Below are 26,034 nucleotides of genomic sequence, written 5' to 3'. Positions count from 1 at the left end.
GAGAGGGGAAGAGAAGGCACACACCAGTCTGACTGTGGCCCCAGCGGTGGGCTGGGGGCAGACATCAGGTCGGACTGCGGCCCCGCCCACCAACTCCAGTTATACACCACAGCACAGGGGAAGTGCCCTGCAGGCCCTCACCACACCAGGGACTATCCAAAATGACCAAGCGGAAGAATTCCCCTCACAAGAATCTCCAGGAAATAACAACAGCTAATGAGCTGATCAAAAAGGATTTAAATAATATAACAGAAAGTGAATTTAGAATAATAGTCATAAAATTAATCGCTGGGCTGGAAAACAGCATACAGGACAGCAGAGAATCTCTTGCTACAGAGATCAAGGGACTAAGGAGCAGTCACGAGGAGCTGAAAAACGCTTTAAAGGAAATGCAAAACAAAATGCAAACCACCACGGCTCGGATGGAAGAGGCAGAGGAGAGAATAGGTGAACTAGAAGATAAAGTTATGGAAAAAGAGGAAGCTGAGAAAAAGAGAGATAAAAAAATCCAGGAGTATGAGGGGAAAATTAGAGAACTAAGTGATACACTAAAAAGAAATAATATACGCATAATTGGTATCCCAGAGGAGGAAGAGAGAGGGAAAGGTGCTGAAGGGGTACTTGAAGAAATTATAGCTGAGAACTTCCATGAACTGGGGAAAGAAAAAGGCATTGAAATCCAAGAGGCACAGAGAACTCCCTTCAGACGTAACTTGAATCGATCTTCTGCACGACATATCATAGTGAAACTGGCAAAATACAAGGATAAAGAGAAAATTCTGAAAGCAGCAAGGGGTAAACGTGCCCTCACATATAAAGGGAGACCTATAAGACTCGTGACTGATCTCTCTTTTGAAACTTGGCAGGCCAGAAAGAATTGGCACGAGATTTTCAGGGTGCTAGACAGCAAAAATATGCAGCCAAGAATCCTTTATCCAGCAAGTCTGTCATTTAGAATAGAAGGAGAGATAAAGGTCTTCCCAAACAAACAAAAACTGAAGGAATTTGTCACCACTAAACCAGCCCTACAAGAGATCCTAAGGGGGACCCTGTGAGACAAAGTACCAGAGACATCACTACAAGCATAAAACATGCAGACATCACAATGACTCTAAACCCGTATCTTTCTATAATAACACTGAATGTAAATGGATTAAATGCGCCAACCAAAAGACATAGGGTATCAGAATGGATAAAAAAACAAAACCCATCTATTTGCTGTCTACAAGAGACTCATTTTAGACCTGAGGACACCTTTAGATTCAGAGTGAGGGGATGGAGAACTATTTATCATGCTACTGGAAGCCAGAAGAAAGCTGGAGTAGCCATACTTATATCAGACAAACTAGACTTTAAATTAAAGGCTGTAACAAGAGATGAAGAAGGACATTATATAATAGTTACAGGGTCTATCCATCAGGAAGAGCTAACAATTATAAATGTCTATGCACCGAATACCGGAGCCCCCAAATACATAAAACAATTACTCATAAACAGAAGCAACCTTATTGATAAGAATGTGGTAATTGCTGGGGACTTTAACACCCCACTTACAGAAATGGATAGATCATCTAGACACACGGTCAATAAAGAAACAAGGGCCCTGAATGAGACACTGGATCAGATGGACTTGACAGATATATTTAGAACTCTGCATCCCAAAGCAACAGAATATACTTTCTTCTCGAGTGCACATGGAACATTCTCCAAGATAGATCACATACTGGGTCACAAAACAGCCCTTCATAAGTTTACAAGAATTGAAATTATACCATGCATACTTTCAGACCACAATGCGATGAAGCTTGAAATCAACCACAGGAAAAAGTCTGGAAAACATCCAAAAGCATGGAGGTTAAAGAACACCCTACTAAAGAATGAGTGGATCAACCAGGCAATTAGAGAAGAAATTAAAAAATATATGGAAACAAACGAAAGTGAAAATACAACAATCCAAACGCTTTGGGACGCAGCGAAGGCAGTCCTGAGAGGAAAATACATTGCAATCCAGGCCTATCTCAAGAAACAAGAAAAATCCCAAATACAAAATCTAACAGCACACCTAAAGGAAATAGAAGCAGAACAGCAAAGGCAGCCTAAACCCAGCAGAAGAAGAGAAATAATAAAGATCAGAGCAGAAATAAACAATATAGAATCTAAAAAAACTGTAGAGCAGATCAACGAAACCAAGAGTTGGTTTTTTGAAAAAATAAACAACATTGACAAACCGCTAGCCAGGCTTCTCAAAAAGAAAAGGGAGATGACCCAAATAGATAAAATCATGAATGAAAATGGAATTATTACAACCAATCCCTCAGAGATACAAACAATTATCAGGGAATACTATGAAAAATTATATGCCAACAAATTGGACAACCTGGAAGAAATGGACAAATTCCTGAACACCCACACTCTTCCAAAACTCAATCAGGAGGAAAGAGAAAGCTTGAACAGACCCATAACCAGCGAAGAAATTGAATCGGTTATCAAAAATCTCCCAACAAATAAGAGTCCAGGACCAGATGGCTTCCCACGGGAGTTCTACCAGACGTTTAAAGCAGAGATCATACCTATCCTTCTCAAGCTATTCCAAGAAATAGAAAGGGAAGGAAAACTTCCAGACTCATTCTATGAAGCCAGTATTACTTTGATTCCTAAACCAGACAGAGACCCAGTAAAAAAAGAGAACTACAGGCCAATATCCTTGATGAATATGGATGCAAAAATTCTCAATAAGATACTAGCAAATCGAATTCAACAGCATATAAAAGAATTATTCACCATGATCAAGTGGGATTCATTCCTGGGATGCAGGGCTGGTTCAACATTCACAAATCAATCAACGTGATACATCACATTAACAAAAAAAAAGAGAAGAACCATATGATCCTGTCAATCGATGCAGAAAAGGCCTTTGACAAAATCCAGCACCCTTTCTTAATAAAAACCCTTGAGAAAGTCGGGATAGAAGGAACATACTTAAAGATCATAAAAGCCATTTATGAAAAGCCCACAGCTAACATCATCCTCAACGGGGAAAAACTGAGAGCTTTCCCCCTGAGATCAGGAACACGACAGGGATGCCCACTCTCACCGCTGTTGTTTAACATAGTGCTGGAAGTTCTAGCATCAGCAATCAGACAACAAAAGGAAATCAAAGGCATCAAAATTGGCAAAGATGAAGTCAAGCTTTCGCTTTTTGCAGATGACATGATATTATACATGGAAAATCCGATAGACTCCACCAAAAGTCTGCTAGAACTGATACATGAATTCAGCAAAGTTGCAGGATACAAAATCAATGTACAGAAATCAGTTGCATTCTTTTTAAAAAAATTTTTTTTTCAACGTTTATTTATTTTTGGGACAGAGAGAGACAGAGCATGAACGGGCGAGGGGCAGAGAGAGAGGGAGACACAGAATCAGAAACAGGCTCCAGGCTCTGAGCCATCAGCCCAGAGCCCGACGCGGGGCTCGAACTCACGGAACGCGAGATCGTGACCTGGCTGAAGTCGGACGCTTAACCGACTGCGCCACCCAGGCGCCCCAATCAGTTGCATTCTTATACACTAACAATGAAGCAACAGAAAGACAAATAAAGAAACTGATCCCATTCACAATTGCACCAAGAAGCATAAAATACCTAGGAATAAATCTAACCAAAGATGTAAAGGATCTGTATGCTGAAAACTATAGAAAACTTATGAAGGTAATTGAAGACGATTTAAAGAAATGGAAAGACATTCCCTGCTCATGGATTGGAAAAATAAATATTGTCAAAATGTCAATACTACCCAAAGCTATCTACACATTCAATGCAATCCCAATCAAAATTGCACCAGCATTCTTCTCGAAACTAGAACAAGCAATCCTAAAATTCATATGGAATCACAAAAGGCCCCGAATAGCCAAAGGAATTTTGAAGAAGAAGACCAAAGCAGGAGGCATCACAATCCCAGACTTTAGCCTCTACTACAAAGCTGTCATCATCAAGACAGCATGGTATTGGCACAAAAACAGACACACAGACCAATGGAATAGAATAGAAACCCCAGAACTAGACCCACAAACGTATGGCCAGCTCATCTTTGACAAAGCAGGAAAGAACATCCAATGGAAAAAAGACAGCCTCTTTAACAAATGGTGCTGGGAGAACTGGACAGCAACATGCAGAAGGTTGAAACTAGACCACTTTCTCACACCATTTACAAAAATAAACTCAAAATGGATAAAGGACCTGAATGTGAGACAGGAAACCATCAAAACCTTAGAGGAGAAATCAGGAAAAGACCTCTCTGACCTCAGCCGTAGCAATCTCTTACTCGACACATCCCCAAAGGCAAGGGAATTAAAAGCAAAAGTGAATTACTGGGACCTTATGAAGATAAAAAGCTTCTGCACAGCAAAGGAAACAATCAACAAAACTAAAAGGCAACCAACGGAATGGGAAAAGATATTTGCAAATGACATATCGGACAAAGGGCTAGTATCTAAAATCTATAAAGAGCTCACCAAACTCCACACCCAAAAAACAAATAACCCAGTGAAGAAATGGGCAGAAAACATGAATAGACACTTCTCTAAAGAAGACATCCAGATGGCCAACAGGCACATGAAAAGATGTTCAGCGTCGCTCCTTATCAGGGAAATACAAATCAAAACCACACTCAGGTATCACCTCACACCAGTCAGAGTGGCCAAAATGAACAAATCAGGAGACTATAGATGCTGGAGAGGATGTGGAGAAACGGGAACCCTCTTGCACTGTTGTTGGGAATGCAAATTGGTGCAGCCGCTCTGGAAAGCAGTGTGGAGGTTCCTCAGAAAATTAAAAATAGACCTACCCTATGACCCAGCAATAGCACTGCTAGGAATTTACCCAAGGGATACAGGAGTACTGATGCATAGGGGCACTTGTACCCCAATGTTCATAGCAGCACTCTCAACAATAGCCAAATTATGGAAAGAGCCTAAATGTCCATCAACTGATGAATGGATAAAGAAATTGTGGTTTATATACACAATGGAATACTACGTGGCAATGAGAAAAAATGAAATAGGGCCTTTTGTAGCAACGTGGATGGAACTGGAGAGTGTAATGCTAAGTGAAATAAGCCATACAGAGAAAGACAGATACCATATGGTTTCACTCTTATGTGGATCCTGAGAAACTCAACAGGAACCCATGGGGGAGGGGAAGAAAAAAAAAAGACGTTAGAGTGGGAGAGAGCCAAAGCATAAGAGACTCTTAAAAACTGAGAATAAACTGAGGGTTGATGGGTGGTGGGAGGGAGGGGAGGGTGGGTGATGGGTATTGAGGAGGGCACCTTTTGGGATGAGCACTGGGTGTTGTATGGAAACCAATTTGTCAATAAATTTCATATATATATATAAAAAAAATAGATTTGCAAAAGTAAAGTGAAGTGGAATGAATAAGTAAATAATCTAAATGCAAATGTGTGCCTCACTAGTTACACCACTACATTTACCAAAACAGTCACCAATCATAATCTCATAAAAGCACTCATTGCAGTATTATTCATAATAGTGAAAAATTGGAAATAAGCTAAATAGTTGAATATTATGTACAGTATGGCTCCAATGATAATGAGATCTGAATGCATCCATTATTTAGTCAGTAAACATGAATCGAGTATCTACTACATGCTAGGCACTCCTCTACCTGCTGGGGAAATAGCAGTGAATAAAAACAATGTCCTTGCCCCCCATGAAACTTAAAAAGAATTTGAATTGATATCAGAAGATAATTATGATAAAAGGTAGGTTAAAAAGTTAAAATTATGTATATACTATGAACTAAATTGCATACATATAAAAGAGGTACATGTAGAAAAAAGAATTAAAAGATAACATGCCAATACCATCTAATACAAAGTTTCTGTGCTAGAATATCCTATTATCATAGGTAATTTTATACTTTTATATATTATATTTACTACAAATGTCATTTAATAATAATAATAATAATAATACATTTTATATTTTAATGCTGGGGTTCATAAATAGAACTGTGTAACTAACTTGTTTCAGTGACATTAAATCATTTGCAACATTTCTGTGGTTCAATGTTCTTGTCTAGCAAATGCTTTACACTGACTCTTCAATTCAGTGTTTACCAAACTTTTTCTTAAATGGCCAGAGAGCAAATATTTTAGGCTTTGAAAGCTATCCATTCACTACTACTACTCAATGTTGTTTTCCTACCACAAAAGTACCTTTAGAAAATATTTAAACAAATAAATGTGGCTGTGTTCCAACAAAATTTTATTTACAAAAAGAAAAAAAAGGTGGCAGGCAAGTTTGGCACAAGGGCCATGGTTTGCTGATACTACTTTAACTTCATTACAACTAACACAAACACAAAGTTCTTTACCCTCCACTGTTCGATCTCCTCATGGTAACAGTCTTGCTATTAATATTAACCACATTTTACAGAGGACAAGACTAAGGCTCAGAGAAAAGAAATATCTGTCCAAGATGACACAGCTGATAGAGTGAGTTGTTAAATTCAGTTCCAAGAGAGATGCCAAATGTCCTGTCGTCTGAAAAGCTGTACATATATAAATGCTAATTTTAAACTTTCTAGGGGAGTTTATTCCTTAGAGGACTCTTACTCTAAATCATTTTGGAAATTTTTTTAAAATCACTCTTTAATTTATCCCTTACACAAATACCTATTTTCATGTATTATATTCTTTAAAGAAAAATTCTCCTGCAGACTGATACAAAGGCTTCAGTGGAGGCTTCAGGGATATATTTTTATTGCTTTTGTGTGAGTGGGGAACAGGACTGACAAGCAGTGTTTCTTTATCCTTCATAAGCAGCTTCCCATGAGCTTGGCACAAGACCACAGAGGATAAAGGTGCCCAAGTTCTCTGTATCTACAAACCTAGGAGACTGAATGGTCTCCGAATCGCCTCAAGAGGCGCATGACCACATGTAGGTGAAGACTTACCAATGTTAATTTCATCATCAGTCAGAGTATCTCCAATGAAATCGAACTGAAAGGACTGAAGTGTCTGAGAAAATTTCTGAACAGCTGAAGAATAATCTGCAAAGTAAGAGAAACAGAAGAAATGGTCAAAATTTCTGTCCTTTAACTGATTTACTCATCTCTGTTAGGGCGAATAGGAGAAAAAGCAAAGTGCTCCTGGGAGTTAGCAACTTGCATTTAATAAAGTTAAACAAAAGATCTCACCCTCAGTAGAAGATTTGAGCAATGAAAATCATACATTAAGGAGGAAGGAAGGCATCTTAGTGAATCCTTTTAAGTTATGGGACATGTTTTAATCTCACTCCCTGTGCTTTCTGACTCGTTCTACCCAAAGCCTGTAAAGACCTAAAACTACTTAGTTTTACTTCTAAAAGAGGCTCTTTTGAGCACAAATTATGGGCAATGGACTAAATGCTTTCTCACCTCTCACCAAAGAAATATCCACAATCATTCTACAAAGAAAGATGTAGCTGAATTTTATAACTGTGGTAATCAAAGTCCCCAAGCTAGCCGGCAGAGCCAAAAGTAGAAGCCAGATGGCCTGTCTCTTCAGGGCCTTTTCCATGGCAACACAGGCACAACATGGAAATGTTACACATTAACCATATGGAAGCCTGGGTTAGAATACTATCTGGCAGGAGAACAAATTTAAGTTCCTCACATAGTATTCACCAAGAGACCTGAACTACGAAGGCACTTAATAACAAACTTCAGGATGGTATGGCCAGACAAATGCTTTTACTTTGGGTGAACAGTTTTGAATTTTATTATATAAAAGATTAATGCAGGTATAAAACTAAATCACATTTAGCTAACCTTTTGACAAATTCTCTTTATGGATTTAGTTTAAATATGGCCTTCATCAAGTGGTCTGGCCAAACTCTCCAGCCTCGCTACTCTGAGTGGTTCTCAGGTCAGCAGAATCATCATCATCTAGGAGCTCGATGGAAATACACATTTCCAGGTCACAACCTAGACTTCCTGAATAAGAAACTGCATTTTAATATAATCCCTAGGGGATTCATATGCCTTTGAAAGTTTGAGGGGCACTTCTCTCAACAACTCAAGTAACCCACTGGACAATCTTCTAGGAAAGCTCAAGCTTTAGGTTATCTTTGGCTCCCTTTTCCTATTTCTTCTCTAACTCCATAGTTTCATCATTCCCCACCTTCACATCTATCAGAAACACAGGGTTATGGGAGTTTTTGCTCTCAGACTAACAGAAAGGGAGACAATGCAAACAGCACCTATCCCTTTCAATGAAAAACTATCATGGTTAAGCACAAACACAATAAAACATGTTCAGACATTTGGTGGAAACAGATTAAACTGCCTAGAATTTTATTGCCATCTTATCTGTGTCCCATTTCCAGAAGAACTTATTTTCAGTATTTAGAGCCCTGACCCTTTGAATACATGATTAGTGAGTAGGACGGGGGAAGGAGAGGGAGGGGGAGGAGGAAGTGGAGGAGGAGAAAAGTTTTACAAAAATTGGAGGCTGCAGACCAGGTTACCATGCCTTCTCAAATCTCCACATTTTGGATAGCATTTTCTATTTCAAATCTGGTCCACATAAATGTGAGAGGAGCATGCCCACCCTGCTTTCCATATTCCATCAGCAAAGAAAATACAAAACCAGCTCCATGGCTGGAAAACAATCACTTTCCTCTGCCCTCCTTAGCCAGTAGCAGAAAAGGGCAAGCCCAGAATTCTGCCATGCACTTTCTGTTTCACTCAGAAAGATTAAATAAAAATATTTATTATATTGCCTTTTCACACATACCTGGATTTCTTCATTATTTTCTTGAGACAATCAAGGTACAGTTATTAATAATTCCTCTTTTAGAATAATCTGAACTTTTCCGAAACAACAAATACTCTAATTTTTGACATTTATATTATTTTGTAAGTAAAAGCATAGAATAAGAAAGGAGTGGCATTTATTCCCTTTTTCACTATTTGCACCAATGTCTCTTCTCCAGACTTCTGATTTTCTTTTTTTTTTTTTAAACATTTATTTAGTTTTGAGAGACAGATAGAGACAGAGCATGAGCAGGGGAGGAACGGAGAGAAAGGGAGACACAGAATCCGAAGCAGGCTCCAGGCTCTGGGCTGTCAGCACAGAGCCCGACGCGAGGCTCGAATTCATGAACCACGAGATCATGACCTGAGCCAAAATCAAGTCGGACACTTAACCAACTGAGCCACCCACGCACACCAGACTTCTGGTTTTCAAAACGCTACTTTACATTTGCATAGAACTTCAAAAAGTATATGAAGAACTTTCCACACTGTCACTGACTCCTCTCCAATACCCCAATGTAGGTATTACTATGTTCACCTTATAAACAAGCAAATAAAAAATGAGACAATGCAGACAAATCACATTTGCAAATATGAACAAGCACAAATTAACAGCTCTTCATTGAAACAAAGTCTCAATATTTAGACTCTGTACTAAGAGATGTACCAGGAATGAGTCATCTATTTCAGATAAATGAGTTGGGTAACTTTTGGACTCCAAAGAATCAATAGATAACCTAGAAATGCTTGCAGTATATGGGGCACTTATTTCTTTATTACACTAAAATTTACTGCATCACTCTAAACCATGTAAAGTCATTATTTTATCCTTCCTAATACTTCTGCATCCCTGTCCAACAAGCCATTATCTCATAATTTTTCAAGCTATCTTTGAAGGTTCTCTCTATACCACCTTCTTATTTACCTTCTATAATGTTTTTCCCTCACCTTCCCCTTAAACGTAGCTAGATAGTGTTTTTAGGCAATTGAAGCTTTCTGAATAAGGTAGAATGTAAACAGAATTAATTAGTCAGGTAGTTAATTAATGTTGTATACACACCACTTTACTTTTATCACTATTATCTGACATGGAATCATATAGAATATACCCTGATGTCTACATTACTTTGGTCTGCACAATGTCTTAGAAATTCATCTATCTGTAATTCATTATTTTTGTTGCTGAGTAGATTGCATTGTATAAATACACCATAATTCATTCATCCACCTATTTATGGATATTGTGCTGTTTACAGTTTTTCACTATTGTGAAGAAAGTTACTTTAAACACTCATGTATGAGCCTGCCTAGAACATATATTTTCATTTCTCTTTGGTAAATACATAAGAGTCCAATAAATTGGTTATATGTTTAGTTGGAAAGTGTATATTAAAATATACAAGAAAAGGTCTAACTGCTTTCCAAATTCATTGTACTATTTTGTACACCTATCAACAATATATGAGAATTTCAGTTGATCTACATATCTTCCAACATCTGGTAATTTATTTTAAAATCTTTTTATTGCAGTATAGCTGACATACAATATTATATTACTTTCAAGTGTACAACATAGTGATCCAACAACTCTATACATGATGATATGCTCACTACAAGTACAGCTACCCTCCGTCACCATACGATGCTATTACAGTGCCACTGACTATATTCTTTATGCTGTACCTTTCATCCCCATGACTTACTCATTCCGTACCTGAAAGCCTGTACCCCTACTTCCCTTCAGTCATTTTTTTTTCATCCTCTCATTCACTTACCCTCTGGTAACCATCAGTTTGTTCTCTGTATTTGTGGTTCTGTTTCTGCTATTTTTGTATCCACATTAAGTGATATCACATGGTATTTGTGTTTCTCTCACCTATTTCATTTAGCAAAATCTTCCCTAGATCCATCCATATTGTTACAAATGGCAAGATTTCGTTCTCTTTTATGACTAATAATGCACTGTATATATATATACCACATCTTTTTTATCCATTCATCTACTGATGGACACTTAAGTTTCTTCCATATCTTGGCTATTGTGAATAAACATACAAGAAAAAGCTGGTAAGTTACTTTTTTATTTTAACTATTCAAATGGATGAGTACTAGTATCTCCTTGTAGTTTTAATTTGCATTTTCCTGAATGACTAATGGCATTAAGTAGTTTATCATGTACTTATTAGACATTTATAGTATCTTTTTTTCCTGAAGTGTCTGCTCAAATTCTTACCTGTTTTATAACTGGGTTTTTGTCTTCTTATTATTGAGTTACAATATTTCCTTATATATTCTGGACACAAGTTTTTGTTATATATATATATATATGTATATATATATATATATATATATTGAGAGAGAGAGAGAAATAGAGAAATAGATACCAAATATTCTCTAAATAAACTAAAGGTGTGATTCTGGGAAGATGGCGGCGTAGGAGGACGCTGGGCTCACCGCGCGTCCTGCTGATCACTTAGATTCCACCTACACCTGCCTAAATAACCCAGAAAACCGCCAGAGGATTAGCAGAACGGAGTCACCAGACCCAAGTGCAGACGAGAGGCCCACGGAAGAGGGCAGGAAGGGCGGCGAGGCGGTGCGCGCTCCATGGACTGGCGGGAGGGAGCCGGGGCGGAGGGGCGGCTCGCCAGCCAAGCAGACCCCTGAGTCTGGCTTGCAGAAGCGGAAGTGCCTGATGGACTGTGTTCCGACAGCAAGCGCGACTTAGCGTCTGGGAGGTCATAATTTAACAGCTCTGCTCGGAAAGCGGGAAGGCCGGAGGACAAAGGGAGGGTGAGCTGCGGAGCCCCCGGACGACAGAGCTCAGTTTGGCGGGGAACAAAGGCGCTCGCCAGCGCCATCTCCCCCGCCCATCCCCCAGCCAAAATCCCAAAGGGAACCGGTTCCTGCCAGGAAAATTGCTCCCTCCGCGCAAACACCCAACTCTGTGCTTCTGCGGAGCCAAACCTCCAGCAGCGGATCTGACTCCCTCCGGCTGCCACAGGGCCCCTCCTGAAGTGGATCACCTAAGGAGAAGCGAGCTAAGCCTGCCCCTCCCGCCCCCGTGCACCTTGCCTTCCTACCCCAGCTAATAAGCCAGATCCCCAGCATCACAAGCCTGGCAGTGTGCAAGTAGCCCAGACAGGCCACGCCACCCCACAGTGAATCCCGCCCCTAGGAGAGGGGAAGAGAAGGCACACACCAGTCTGACTGTGGCCCCAGTGGTGGGCTGGGGGCAGACATCAGGTAGGACTGCGGCCCCGCCCACCAACTCCAGTTATACACCACAGCACAGGGGAAGTGCCCTGCAGGCCCGCACCACACCAGGGACTATCCAAAATGACCAAGCGGAAGAATTCCCCTCACAAGAATCTCCAGGAAATAACAACAGCTAATGAGCTGATCAAAAAGGATTTAAATAATACAACAGAAAGTGAATTTAGAATAATAGTCATAAAATTAATCGCTGGGCTGGAAAACAGCATACAGGACAGCAGAGAATCTCTTGCTACAGAGATCAAGGGACTAAGGAGCAGTCACGAGGAGCTGAAAAACGCTTTAAAGGAAATGCAAAACAAAATGGAAACCACCACGGCTCGGATGGAAGAGGCAGAGGAGAGAATAGGTGAACTAGAAGATAAAGTTATGGAAAAAGAGGAAGCTGAGAAAAAGAGAGATAAAAAAATCCAGGAGTATGAGGGGAAAATTAGAGAACTAAGTGATACACTAAAAAGAAATAATATACGCATAATTGGTATCCCAGAGGAGGAAGAGAGAGGGAAAGGTGCTGAAGGGGTACTTGAAGAAATAATAGCTGAGAACTTCCCTGAACTGGGGAAGGAAAAAGGCATTGAAATCCAAGAGGCACAGAGAACTCCCTTCAGACGTAACTTGAATCGATCTTCTGCACGACATATCATAGTGAAACTGGCAAAATACAAGGATAAAGAGAAAATTCTGAAAGCAGCAAGGGGTAAACGTGCCCTCACATATAAAGGGAGACCTATAAGACTCGTGACTGATCTCTCTTTTGAAACTTGGCAGGCCAGAAAGAATTGGCACGAGATTTTCAGTGTGCTAGACAGAAAAAATATGCAGCCGAGAATCCTTTATCCAGCAAGTCTGTCATTTAGAATAGAAGGAGAGATAAAGGTCTTCCCAAACAAACAAAAACTGAAGGAATTTGTCACCACTAAACCAGCCCTACAAGAGATCCTAAGGGGGACCCTGTGAGACAAAGTACCAGAGACATCACTACAAGCATAAAACATACAGACATCACAATGACTCTAAACCCGTATCTTTCTATAATAACACTGAATGTAAATGGATTAAATACGCCAACCAAAAGACATAGGGTATCAGAATGGATAAAAAAACAAGACCCATCTATTTGCTGTCTACAAGAGACTCATTTTAGACCTGAGGACACCTTTAGATTCAGAGTGAGGGGATGGAGAACTATTTATCATGCTACTGGAAGCCAAAAGAAAGCTGGAGTAGCCATACTTATATCAGACAAACTAGACTTTAAATTAAAGGCTGTAACAAGAGATGAAGAAGGACATTATATAATAGTTACAGGGTCTATCCATCAGGAAGAGCTAACAATTATAAATGTCTATGTGCTGAATACCGGAGCCCCCAAGTATATAAAACAATTACTCATAAACAGAAGCAACCTTATGGATAAGAATGTGGTAATTGCTGGGGACTTTAACACCCCACTTACAGAAATGGATAGATCATCTAGACACACGGTCAATAAAGAAACAAGGGCCCTGAATGAGACACTGGATCAGATGGACTTGACAGATATATTTAGAACTCTGCATCCCAAAGCAACAGAATATACTTTCTTCTCGAGTGCACATGGAACATTCTCCAAGATAGATCACATACTGGGTCACAAAACAGCCCTTCATAAGTTTACAAGAATTGAAATTATACCATGCATACTTTCAGACCACAATGCGATGAAGCTTGAAATCAACCACAGGAAAAAGTCTGGAAAACCTCCAAAAGCATGGAGGTTAAAGAACACCCTCCTAACGAATGAGTGGGTCAACCAGGCAATTAGAGAAGAAATCAAAAAATATATGGAAACAAACGAAAATGAAAATACAACAATCCAAACGCTTTGGGATGCAGCGAAAGCAGTCCTGAGAGGAAAGTACATTGCAATCCAGGCCTATCTCAAGAAACAAGAAAAATCCCAAATACAAAATCTAACAGCACACCTAAAGGAAATAGAAGCAGAACAGCAAAGGCAGCCTAAACCCAGCAGAAGAAGAGAAATAATAAAGACCAGAGCAGAAATAAACAATATAGAATCTAAAAAAACTGTAGAGCAGATCAACGAAACCAAGAGTTGGTTTTTTGAAAAAATAAACAAAATTGACAAACCTCTAGCCAGGCTTCTCAAAAAGAAAAGGGAGATGACCCAAATAGATAAAATCATGAATGAAAATGGAATTATTACAACCAATCCCTCAGAGATACAAGCAATTATCAGGGAATACTATGAAAAATTATATGCCAACAAATTGGACAACCTGGAAGAAATGGACAAATTCCTGAACACCCACACTCTTCCAAAACTCAATCAGGAGGAAATAGAAAGCTTGAACAGACCCATAACCAGCGAAGAAATTGAATCGGTTATCAAAAATGTCCCAACAAATAAGAGTCCAGGACCAGATGGCTTCCCAGGGGAGTTCTACCAGACGTTTAAAGCAGAGATAATACCTATCCTTCTCAAGCTATTCCAAGAAATTGAAAGGGAAGGAAAACTTCCAGACTCATTCTATGAAGCCAGTATTCCTTTGATTCCTAAACCAGACAGAGACCCAGTAAAAAAAGAGAACTACAGGCCAATATCCCTGATGAATATGGATGCAAAAATTCTCAATAAGATACTAGCAAATCGAATCCAACAGCATATAAAAAGAATGATTCACCATGATCAAGTGGGATTCATTCCTGGGATGCAGGGCTGGTTCAACATTCGCAAATCAATCAACGTGATACATCACATTAATAAAAGAAAAGAAAAAATTAACAAAAAAAAAGAGAAGAACCATATGATCCTGTCAATCGATGCAGAAAAGGCCTTTGACAAAATCCAGCACCCTTTCTTAATAAAAACCCTTGAGAAAGTCGGGATAGAAGGAACATACTTAAAGATCATAAAAGCCATTTATGAAAAGCCCACAGCTAACATCATCCTCAACGGGGAAAAACTGAGAGCTTTGTCCCTGAGATCAGGAACACGACAGGGATGCCCACTCTCACCGTTGTTGTTTAACATAGTGCTGGAAGTTCTAGCATCAGCAATCAGACAACAAAAGGAAATCAAAGGCATCAAAATTGGCAAAGATGAAGTCAAGCTTTCGCTTTTTGCAGATGACATGATATTATACATGGAAAATCCGATAGACTCCACCAAAAGTCTGCTAGAACTGATACATGAATTCAGCAAAGTTGCAGGATACAAAATCAATGTACAGAAATCAGTTGCATTCTTATACACTAACAATGAAGCAACAGAAAGACAAATAAAGAAACTGATCCCATTCACAATTGCACCAAGAAGCATAAAATACCTAGGAATAAATCTAACCAAAGATGTAAGAGATCTGTATGCTGAAAACTATAGAAAACTTATGAAGGTAATTGAAGACGATTTAAAGAAATGGAAAGACATTCCCTGCTCATGGATTGGAAAAATAAATATTGTCAAAATGTCAATACTACCCAAAGCTATCTACGCATTCAATGCAATCCCAATCAAAATTACACCAGCATTCTTCTCGAAACTAGAACAAGCAATCCTAAAATTCATATGGAACCACAAAAGGCCCCGAATAGCCAAAGGAATTTTGAAGAAGACCAAAGCAGGAGGCATCACAATCCCAGACTTTAGCCTCTACTACAAAGCTGTCATCATCAAGACAGCATGGTATTGGCACAAAAACAGACACACAGACCAATGGAATAGAATAGAAACCCCAGAACTAGACCCACAAACGTATGGCCAGCTCATCTTTGACAAAGCAGGAAAGAACATCCAATGGAAAAAAGACAGCCTCTTTAACAAATGGTGCTGGGAGAACTGGACAGCAACATGCAGAAGGTTGAAACTAGACCACTTTCTCACACCATTTACAAAAATAAACTCAAAATGGATAAAGGACCTAAATGTGAGACAGGAAACCATCAAAACCTTAGAGGAGAAATCAGGAAAAGACCTCTCTGACCTCAGCCGTAGCAATCTCTTACTCGACACATCCCCAAAGGCAAGGGAATTAAAAGCAAAAGTGAATTACTGGGACCTTATGAAGATAAAAAGCTTCTGCACAGCAAAGGAAACAACCAACAAAACTAAAAGGCAACCAACGGAATGGGAAAAGATATTTGCAAATGACATATCGGACAAAGGGCTAGTATCTAAAATCTATAAAGAGCTCACCAAACTCCACACCCGAAAAACAAATAACCCAGTGAAGAAATGGGCAGAAAACATGAATAGACACTTCTCTAAAGAAGACATCCAGATGGCCAACAGGCACATGAAAAGATGTTCAGCGTCGCTCCTTATCAGGGAAATACAAATCAAAACCACACTCAGGTATCACCTCACGCCAGTCAGAGTGGCCAAAATGAACAAATCAGGAGACTATAGATGCTGGAGAGGATGTGGAGAAACGGGAACCCTCTTGCACTGTTGGTGGGAATGCAAATTGGTGCAGCCGCTCTGGAAAGCAGTGTGGAGGTTCCTCAGAAAATTAAAAATAGACCTACCCTATGACCCAGCAATAGCACTGCTAGGAATTTACCCAAGGGATACAGGAGTACTGATGCATAGGGGCACTTGTACCCCAATGTTCATAGCAGCACTCTCAACAATAGCCAAATTATGGAAAGAGCCTAAATGTCCATCAACGGATGAATGGATAAAGAAATTGTGGTTTATATACACAATGGAATACTACGTGGCAATGAGAAAAAATGAAATATGGCCTTTTGTAGCAACGTGGATGGAACTGGAGAGTGTAATGCTAAGTGAAATAAGCCATACAGAGAAAGACAGATACCATATGGTTTCACTCTTATGTGGATCCTGAGAAACTTAACAGGAACCCATGGGGGAGTGGAAGGAAAAAAAAAAAAAAGAGAGGTTAGAGTGGGAGAGAGCCAAAGCATAAGAGACTGTTAAAAACTGAGAACAAACTGAGGGTTGATGGGGGGTGGGAGGGAGGGGAGGGTGGGTGATGGGTATTGAGGAGGGCACCTTTTGGGATGAGCACTGGGTGTTGTATGGAAACCAATTTGTCAATAAATTTCATATATAAAAAAAAATAAAAAATAAATGAAGACTTTAAAATAACTAAATAAATAAATAAATAAACTAAAGGTGTAACAATCTAAGGTTCTCTTCAAGATAAAATACTGAATCTTGATAATACCAGTGTACTTTGTGATACATTAAGTAAACCTAATCAAACCACTCTCTCCCCGTCTCTACTGTAGCATTGAAAAACAACAGCTTCACAACTACAGTAGCTGTGAAAAACAATAGGTTAGCAGCCACCAGAGAGGGCAGAATGGGGTGGAGTCTTACAAGGCTGTGTTCTTAGACAATTATCACTATTTGCCCATTATGAGAGGTCCTGAAAATTCCATTATTAAGAATAGTCTCTCTCCTTACCCAAAGCTCATTCTGTGTAAACAGTGCTGCTATTGGGGCATTTGTCAAAAACAATTACCTGAAATTTTTAAAAATTGTGGTGGCCTTAAGCAATGTAAAAGTTGGAGTTATCAAGAGGTTGATCAAAGTATTTGGTGTGATATTGTGATTTATAAGAAATATATTTTGAGGGGCACCTGGGTGGCTCAGTCGGTTAAGCATCTGACTTCAGCTCAGGTCATGATCTTGTGGTTTGTGAGTTTGAGCCCCACATCGAGCTCTGTGCTGACAGCTCAGAGACTCAAGCCTGCTTCAGATTCTGTGTCTCCCTCTCTCTCTGCCACTCCCCTGCTCACATTTTCTCTCTCTCTCTCTCAAAAATAAATAAATAAATAAATAAATAAATATGTGTGTGTGTGTGTGTGTGTGTGTGTGTGTGTGTGTATGTGTCTGTATTTGATCATTTAGATGACAAAAATACATTTCTCATATATATTTTGTCTTTATCCACAGTTCCTGGCTGACAACTCCCAAAACACTTGGAATACTGAAGTGATGACAGCCATAAAATTGTCTTTTGTTAGGTTATTAGAATGACTTTTGGACCACACCTAAAAATGGAGACTGATTTCCAGGATAACTAACTATGTGATTAGAGCATTGGAACTTTCATTCTCACTCCCCTGACCCCTGGGTCCCTCTGACCTCTGGGAGGAGAGAGGGGCTGGAGGCTGAATCAATCACCAATGGCCAATGATTTAATCAATCATCCCTAGGTATCCATAAAAACCAAAAAGGATGGGGTTCTGGAAACTTCTAGGTTAGTAAATATATGGAGGAGAAGTGGGGAGAATGGTACACTCAGACAGGGCATGGAAGCCCCACACCCTCTTGCATAATATGCTCTATACATAATTTCCATATGGCTGTTCCTATGTTATATCCTTTTATAATAAACCAATAATCTAGAAAGTAAAATATTTTAGCTCTGTGAGCCACTCTAGTAAATTAATCAAACCTAAGAAGGGCATTGTGGAAACACTGGTTTATAATCAGTTGGTCAGAAGCATTGGACTTGTGACTGATACCTGAAAGTAGTAGTGTAGTCTTGTACGACTGAACCCTTAACCTGTAGAATCTGGTTTCCAGGTATATAGTGTTGTAATTGAGTTGAATGGTAGGACATCTAGCTGATGTCCAGAGAACTGCTTGTTACTGTGGGGAAACCACTCCCAAAAATAAATTGGAATTGGGTCCAGGAACCCAAAACCCTTCATAAAAAAATTAGAGAATGACAATTTGGAGAATGATATGCACAGGGCCTTTGCAAAAGTACAAACTATTCCTAAGAATCTAGAAAGACATGTGCATGCAAAGGAATGTGTGAACACCCCAGGCTGTATCTATGTCCATTAAAGATTTAAGAAGGCCCTAATCTCTCAGTTCTATCTGAACTTGAGGCCCTGAACAAGCAGGGAGAGAATGGCAGACAGAGTTGTAAACTGACTGGCTGAATGTTGAGGTCATACCATAACACACACCAACAAAGCCCTTCACCAAAGGCTGAGAAACTTGCTGGCTCAAGATATTTTATGGAATCCTTGTCCACTCATTAGCTGGTCACAGAGGTAACCTACAAAAGACCTCAGCAGCTTCACACAACAAAAAATACAGACTTTAATACAGAATTAGCTCAGGAAACCAATAAATAAGCAAACAACAACAGACAGAGCAAACCATGGGCAAAGAGAGATGATCTTATTTCCAGAGTTGTCACATTATATAATATTAATGTACACTTCTCAACAAGAAATGAGGAAACACACAGAGACAGGAAAAATTAGCTTATACTAAAAAAATGTAGGGGCACCTGGGTGACTCAGTTGGATAAGCCTCCAACTGTAGCTCAGGTCATGATCTCACAGTTCATGGGTTCGAGTCCTGCATGGGGCTCTGTGCTGACAGTTCAGATATTTAGAGCCTGCTTCAGATTCTGTGTCTCCCTCTTTCTCTGCCCCTCCCCAGCTCATGCTCTGTCTCTCTCTCTCAAAAATTAATAAATATTTTAAAAAATTAAAAATGTAATCACCTGAACTGTCCATGATGAAGATATTGGACTTACTAGACAAAGATTTTAAGTTCGTTATTCTTTTTTCTAAATGTTTTTATTATTTATTTTTCAGAGACAGAGTGTGAGTCAGGGAGGGGCAGAGACAGAAGGAGACACAGAATTCAAAGCAGGCTCCAGACTCTGAGGTGCACAGAGCCCGATGCAGTGTTCAAACCCACAAACCATGAGATCATGACCTGAGCCGAAGTCAGACACTTAACTGACTAAGCCACCCAGGTGCCCCTTAAGTTAGTTATTCTAAATATTTCAAAGAATTAAAGGGAACCATGTCTAAGAAAACTGAATGAGAGAATAAGAACAATGTCTCATCAAATGCAGATATCAACAGAGTTGGAAAATATTTTAAAAGAACCAACTAAAAATTCTATAATTAAAAAATACAATAATAAACATGAGAAATTTACTACAGAAGCTCAATATTTGATTTAGGCAGAATCACTGAAGTTAAAGATAGGTCAATTGAGATTACCAAGTTTATGTAACAGAAAGAAAAAAGAATGAAGAAATTATCAGAGCCTCAGAGACCTAAGAGGCACCATAAACATAACAAATACAGACAATGGGAATCCTACAGTAGAAGAGGAAGAAGAAGAAACAATATTGTCACACTTGATAAAAATAAAACTCATCTTCACTACCAATAAGCTCAATATAGTTAAAAGAAGATAAAATCACATATATACACCTAAAAGCATCATAGTCAAGTATTGAAAGATAAAGGGAGAGAATCTTTTAAAAAGGAAAAAAAAAGACTCATCATGAACAAGGAATTCTCAGTAAGATTAACTGCTGAATTTTTCATCAGGAATCATGAAGGATCAGACAGTAAAGGGAATGCTTGGGAGGAGGGAGTGTCTAGGGGACTCAGTTGGTTAAGTGATTGAATCTTGATTTTGGGTCATGTCATGATCTTGCACTTTGAGGGATTGAGTCCTGCATTGGACTCTGTGCTGACAGTGCAGAGCCTACTTGGGATTCTCTCTCTCTGCCCCTCCCCCACTTGCACATGTGCACTCTCTCTCAAAATAAACTTTTTTAAAAAATGCTTGGGGCGGATTATAAAATATTCTACATCTACCAATATTAACCTCCTAAAAAATAAAGAGGAAATTAAGATAAACAAAAACTGAATTTGTTGCTGGCAAATTTGTCCTACAATCAATCAATCAATCAGTCAGTCAATCAATCAATCAATAAAGGGAGTCTACCAGGCTAAAATCAAAGAAAACTAAATCAGGAGGTTGAAAGATGGTGTCAGAGTAGGAGGACCCTGGGCTAGTCTCAACCCATGAACACAATGATACAACTATCAAATTATCCCAAATACCCAAGGAATCAACCTGAAGACTGACAGAACAGACTCCAAAACTAAAGGGAGAGAATAAGCCACATGGAAGAAGGTAGGAAGTGTAAAGACATGGCTTCAGGGAGAAAAGGATTATGGGTGCTGTAGAGGGGAGTGAGCCATGGTCACAGAGAAGGGCAAGAGACAGAGAAGCACACAGGGGGACACAGAAGAAGAACATTTCTCCAAAGCCATTGACTGGGAAAATGAGAGGGGTTGACTTTCCTGAAATCCTGCAACCAGCAAGCCTCAAAGTCTGGAGTTTTAAATGTCATCAGTTTTGGTTGAGATAGAGCTGAGAGGGAACTGCACTGCTCCTAGAGAGAAGGTAGGCAAAAAGGGGGGAGGTAGACAGCATGGAAAGGCCAATATGAATAAACTCTTGGGATACACAGTGGGGAGATTACTCATTCTTCTCTGAAAGCTTCCCTGAGAGGCGGCACTCACACAGATGCCTCTCTGGTGACAAAGGAGCTAGCTGGTCCCATTTCCCTTCCTCCCCTCAAGATAAACACAGAGTCACGTGCAGAAAGCTGCACAGGGCCAAAACAGGCTGCCTAATTTGATTACAATTCCCACACCCCTGAATGCTGTAAGGAATACCCAGCTCAGTCAAGCTTGCTTCAGTCCCAGCATGGCAGTCCCAGCATGTGTCCCCTAGAAGTCCCACACAAGCCCCTGCCCACACCACATCCCTAAAGCATGCAGTTTTAAACATCAGCAGGCTTGGCAGAAATAGAGCCCAAAGGGAACTGGGCTGCTCCTGGTGAGAAGTCAGGCAAAAAAAAACACAGAGACAGACAGCATGGAAACAACAATCTGAAAACACCTGAGTCACAGAGTGGGAAGATTATGTGCTGTTCTCTGAGTGCTTCCCTAAGAGGCAGCATTCATGGTGACACTTCTCCAGGAACAAAGATGCTGGCTGGAGCCATTTCCCTCCCCTGCACCTCAGGATAAACACAGAGACACATACAGGAGGCAGCTCAGGGCCAACACAAGCTACCTAACTTGCTTACACAAAATCTCAGACCGCTGCACTCTAGCAGGACTACCCTTCTCAGTCAAGCTAGACTTAGTCCCAGCATGATGGGCCCCTTCCCCAAAAGACCAGAAGAAACCCCTGCCCACACCATGTCTCCCGACCAGAGAGTTCTACAAAGCCTCAGTTCTAGTGGAAGAAGGATCCAGTCTCTTTTCACAAGCAGATCGGACCATACCTAGTTAAACCTTGCCACATTATGGTCAAGGACCAAACAATGCCCACTGTAGGCAAGGAGAGCCTCTGAAGACAATTGGCCTGAAGGATAGAGCAGTCAAAACACAGAACAGAGTGCATGAGCACATGGCAGAAACACTCCCTGAAGCTCCAGGCTCTGCACACTACATCATCTCTACTTCATAAAGCCATTATTCTCAGAAACAGGAAACAGAACAGACTTTTGTAACACAGAAAAAGACAGAGACTTAGACAAAATGCCAAAATGAAGGAATTTACTGCAAATGAAAAACAAGATAAGGCCCTGGCCAGAGATCTAAGCAAAACAGATATAAGTAACATGACTGAGAATTTAAAGCAATAATCATAAGGATACTCACTGGTCTTGAGAAATGAATGGAAGCCATCAAGGAGAATTTTACCTCAGAGAAAAAAGGTTAAAAAAGAATCAATCAGAAATGAACAATGCAGTAACTGAGATTGGAAACAGGCTTGACACAATGAACAGAAGGCTTAAAGAAGAATTATAGAACACAAAAATAGACTTAGAGAACTCAGTGACTCCATCAAATGTAATAATATTCATATTACAGGAGCCCCTGAAGAAGAAGAGAGAGAAAAGGGGCAGAAAATTTACTAGAGAAAGTAATAAGTGAAAATGTCACTAAGCTGGGGAAGGAAACAGACATCTGGATCCTGGAGGCATAAAGAACTCCCATCAAAATCAACAAAGGCAGGCCAACACCAACACATAATGTAATTAAATTGACAAAATATAGTGATGGGGAAAAAGTCTTAAAAGGCAGAAAGACAAAGTAAGTCCCTAATTTACAAGGGAGGACACATGAGGTTAGCTGCAGCTCTCTCAACAGAAACTTGGCAAGCCGGAAGGCAGTGGCATGATATATTCAATGTGCTGAGTGGAAAAAATCTGCAGCCAAGAATACTCTATCCAGCAAGGCTATCATTCAGAATAGAAAGAGAGATAAAGAGTTTCCCAGAAAACCAAAAACTAAAGGAGTCCATGACCACTAAACCCAAACTGCAAGCAATATTACAGGAAATTATTTGAGAGGAATGAATAGAATAAAAGTGACAAAGACAAAAAAGGATCAGAGAAAATCTCTAGAAACAATGAAAAACAAGTAATAAAGTAGCACTAAATACAAATCTATCAACAATTACTCTGAATGTAAATAGACTAAATGCTCCAATCAAAACACACAGGGTGTCAGAAAGGAAAAAAAAAAAAACAACTAGATCCATTTATATGAGGCATACAGGACACTCACTAGAGATCTAATGACACCAGCAGATTGAAAGTAAGGAGATGGAGAAACATTCATCATTCAAATGGACATCAAAATAAAGCCAGTGTAGCAATATATATATCGGACCAGCTAGACTTTAAAACAAAGAATGCAACAAGAGAAAAAAGGGCATGATATAGTCATAAAAGGAACAATGCAACAACAAAATCTAACAACTATAGATGTTCATACACTCAAAATGGGAGTGCCCAAATATATAAAACAATTACTAACAAACATAAAGGAACCAATTGATAATAATACATAACAGTAGGGAATGTTTACACACCATTTACATCAAGAGGAAAATCATCTAAACAAAATCAACAAGGAAACTGGCTTTGAATAACAGACTGGACCAGATGGACTTAACAGATACATTAAGAATATTCCAACCTAAAACAACAAAATACACATTCTTTTCAAGTGCACATGGGACATGCTCCAAAAGAGATTACATACTAAGTCACAAATCAATACACAACAAATACAAAAAGACTGAGATCACACCATGCATTTTTTTTATGACAATGCCATAAAACTTGAAGTCAACCACAAGAAAAATTTTGGAAAGACCACAAATACATGGAAATTAAAAGATACTAAATAGAGGATGGGTCAACCAGAAAATCAAAGAATAAACAAACAAACAAACAAAAAACATGGAAAGAAATGTGTGAAAACACAATGGTCCAAAACCTTTGGTATGCAGCAAAAGGGGTCCTAAGAGGGAAGCATATAGCAATACATGCCTATCTCAAGGGGCAACAAAAATTTCAAATAAACAACCTAAGATAAACCTAAAGAAACTAGAAAAACAACAATAAATGAAGCCTAAAGCTAGCAGAAGGAAAGAAGTAATGAAGATTAGAGCAGAAACAAATGATATAGAAACTAAAAAAACAATAGGAAAAAATCAATAAAACCAAGAGTAGGTTCTTTGAAAAAAACTAACAAAATTGATAAACTGCTAGCCAGACTTACCAAAAAGCAAAAAGAAAGGACCCAAATAAAATCACAAATGGGAAAGGAAAATAACAACCAACATCACAGAAATACAAACAATTGTAATAGAATATTAAAAAAAAACTATATAGTAAATAATTGGACTACCTGGAAGAAATGGATAACTTCGTAGAAATATATAGTGGCGCTTGGGTGGCTCAGTCGGTTAAGCATCCAACTTTGGCTCAGGTTAGGATCTCACGGTTTGTGGGTTTGAGACCCGAGACACGCTCTGTGCTGACAGCTCAGAGCCTGGAGCCTGCTTCGGATTCTGTGTCTCCCTCTCTCGCTGCCCCTCCCCCACTTGCGCTCTCTTTCTCTCTCCCTCAAAAATAAATAAAGCATTAAAAAACTTAAAAAAATTTTTTTAACGTTATTATTGAGAGAGAGAGAGAGAGAGATAGAAAGAGAGGGAACAAGTGGGGGAGGGGCAGCGAGAGAGGGAGACACAGAATCCGAAGCAGGCTCCAGGCTCTGAGCTGTCAGCACAGAGCCCAACGCGGGGCTCAAACTCTTGAACTGCAAGATCATGACCTGAGCTGAAGTCGGACGCCTAACCGACTGAGCCACCCGGGTGCCCCTAAAAAAACTTTTTAAAGAAATATATAAAGTAGCAAAACTGAAACAAGAAAAAATAGAAAACGTGAAGAAATTGAATCAGTAATGAAAAATTTCCCAACAAACGAAAGTGCAAGGGCAGCTGGCTTAACAGGCAAATTTTACCAAACATTTAAAGAAGACTTAATAAAAAGAGACTGCGACCCCGCACCTCTGGCAACATGGCGCTATGAGCAACGTAGAGCATACAGTCTGTGGCCTGCAGCCTGCCGAGGCCCTGGGGGCTGAGGGCGGGTGCCCTCCGGATGTTTCACATGGGCTCCGCTCTGCTGTCTGTGCGTAAATTCACAGACAAACATGAGTGGATAATAACAGAAAATGGTATTGGAACAGTGGGAATCAGCAATTTTGCACAGGAAGCTTTGGGAGATATTGTTTACTATAGTCTGCCTGAAGTTGGGACAAAATTGAACAAGCAAGAGGAGTTTGGCGCTTTGGAAAGTGTGAAAGCTGCTAGTGAACTCTATTCTCCTCTATCGGGAGAAGTAACTGAAATTAATGAAGCTCTTGCAGAAAATCCAGGACTTGTCAACAAATCTTGTTATGAAGATGGTTGGCTGATCAAGAAAACACTCAGTAATCCTTCAGAACTGGATGAATTGATGAGTGAAGAAGCATTTGAGAAATACATAAAATCTATTGAGGAGTAAAAATGGAACCCCTAAATAAACTATTATGAAACAACTTAATCTAGCATAGTTGTTTTAAATTAGTGGTGCACAGAGGATTTAAAATGGCAACTTTTAGCAATACCAGTGCAAAAAGAAACTACTTGCAACAATGTTAATGAAAGAAAACACCCCTTAACTTTCTAATGATTGCAGATAAACACAATATGGATCTTTTTTGCAACACCCTATGATTTTTAGGCTAGGCTCCAGTTATAATATTCAGAATCC

The 26,034-nt window shown here is 39.5% G+C and overlaps 2 protein-coding genes across 2 annotated transcripts in view; one reads left to right on the top strand and one right to left on the bottom strand.

Moving 5' to 3' along the window:
- Positions 1-26,034, bottom strand: part of OPHN1 (oligophrenin 1) — a 593,683-nt gene that overhangs the window by 410,698 nt on the left and 156,951 nt on the right. Inside the window, exon 3 of the mRNA XM_047092574.1 lies at positions 6,977-7,072. Coding sequence (XP_046948530.1) covers positions 6,977-7,072 — 96 coding nt within the window. The remainder of the gene's footprint in view (positions 1-6,976; positions 7,073-26,034) is intronic.
- LOC124521539 (glycine cleavage system H protein, mitochondrial-like) lies at positions 24,200-25,785 on the top strand. The gene is made up of 2 exons (XM_047092478.1): positions 24,200-24,216; positions 25,341-25,785. The coding sequence occupies exons 1-2, from the start codon at positions 24,200-24,202 to the stop codon at positions 25,783-25,785; spliced, it is 462 nt and encodes a 153-aa protein (XP_046948434.1).

The sequence above is a fragment of the Lynx rufus genome, unplaced genomic scaffold (genome assembly GCF_022079265.1).
Source record: "Lynx rufus isolate CCGP_SWC_20201006 ecotype Redwood Valley unplaced genomic scaffold, mLynRuf1.p SCAF_30, whole genome shotgun sequence".
NCBI classification, from domain to species: domain Eukaryota; kingdom Metazoa; phylum Chordata; class Mammalia; order Carnivora; family Felidae; genus Lynx; species Lynx rufus.
The sequence above is the reverse complement of the archived record's forward strand: the minus strand, read 5'-3'. Positions and strand labels throughout refer to the sequence as shown.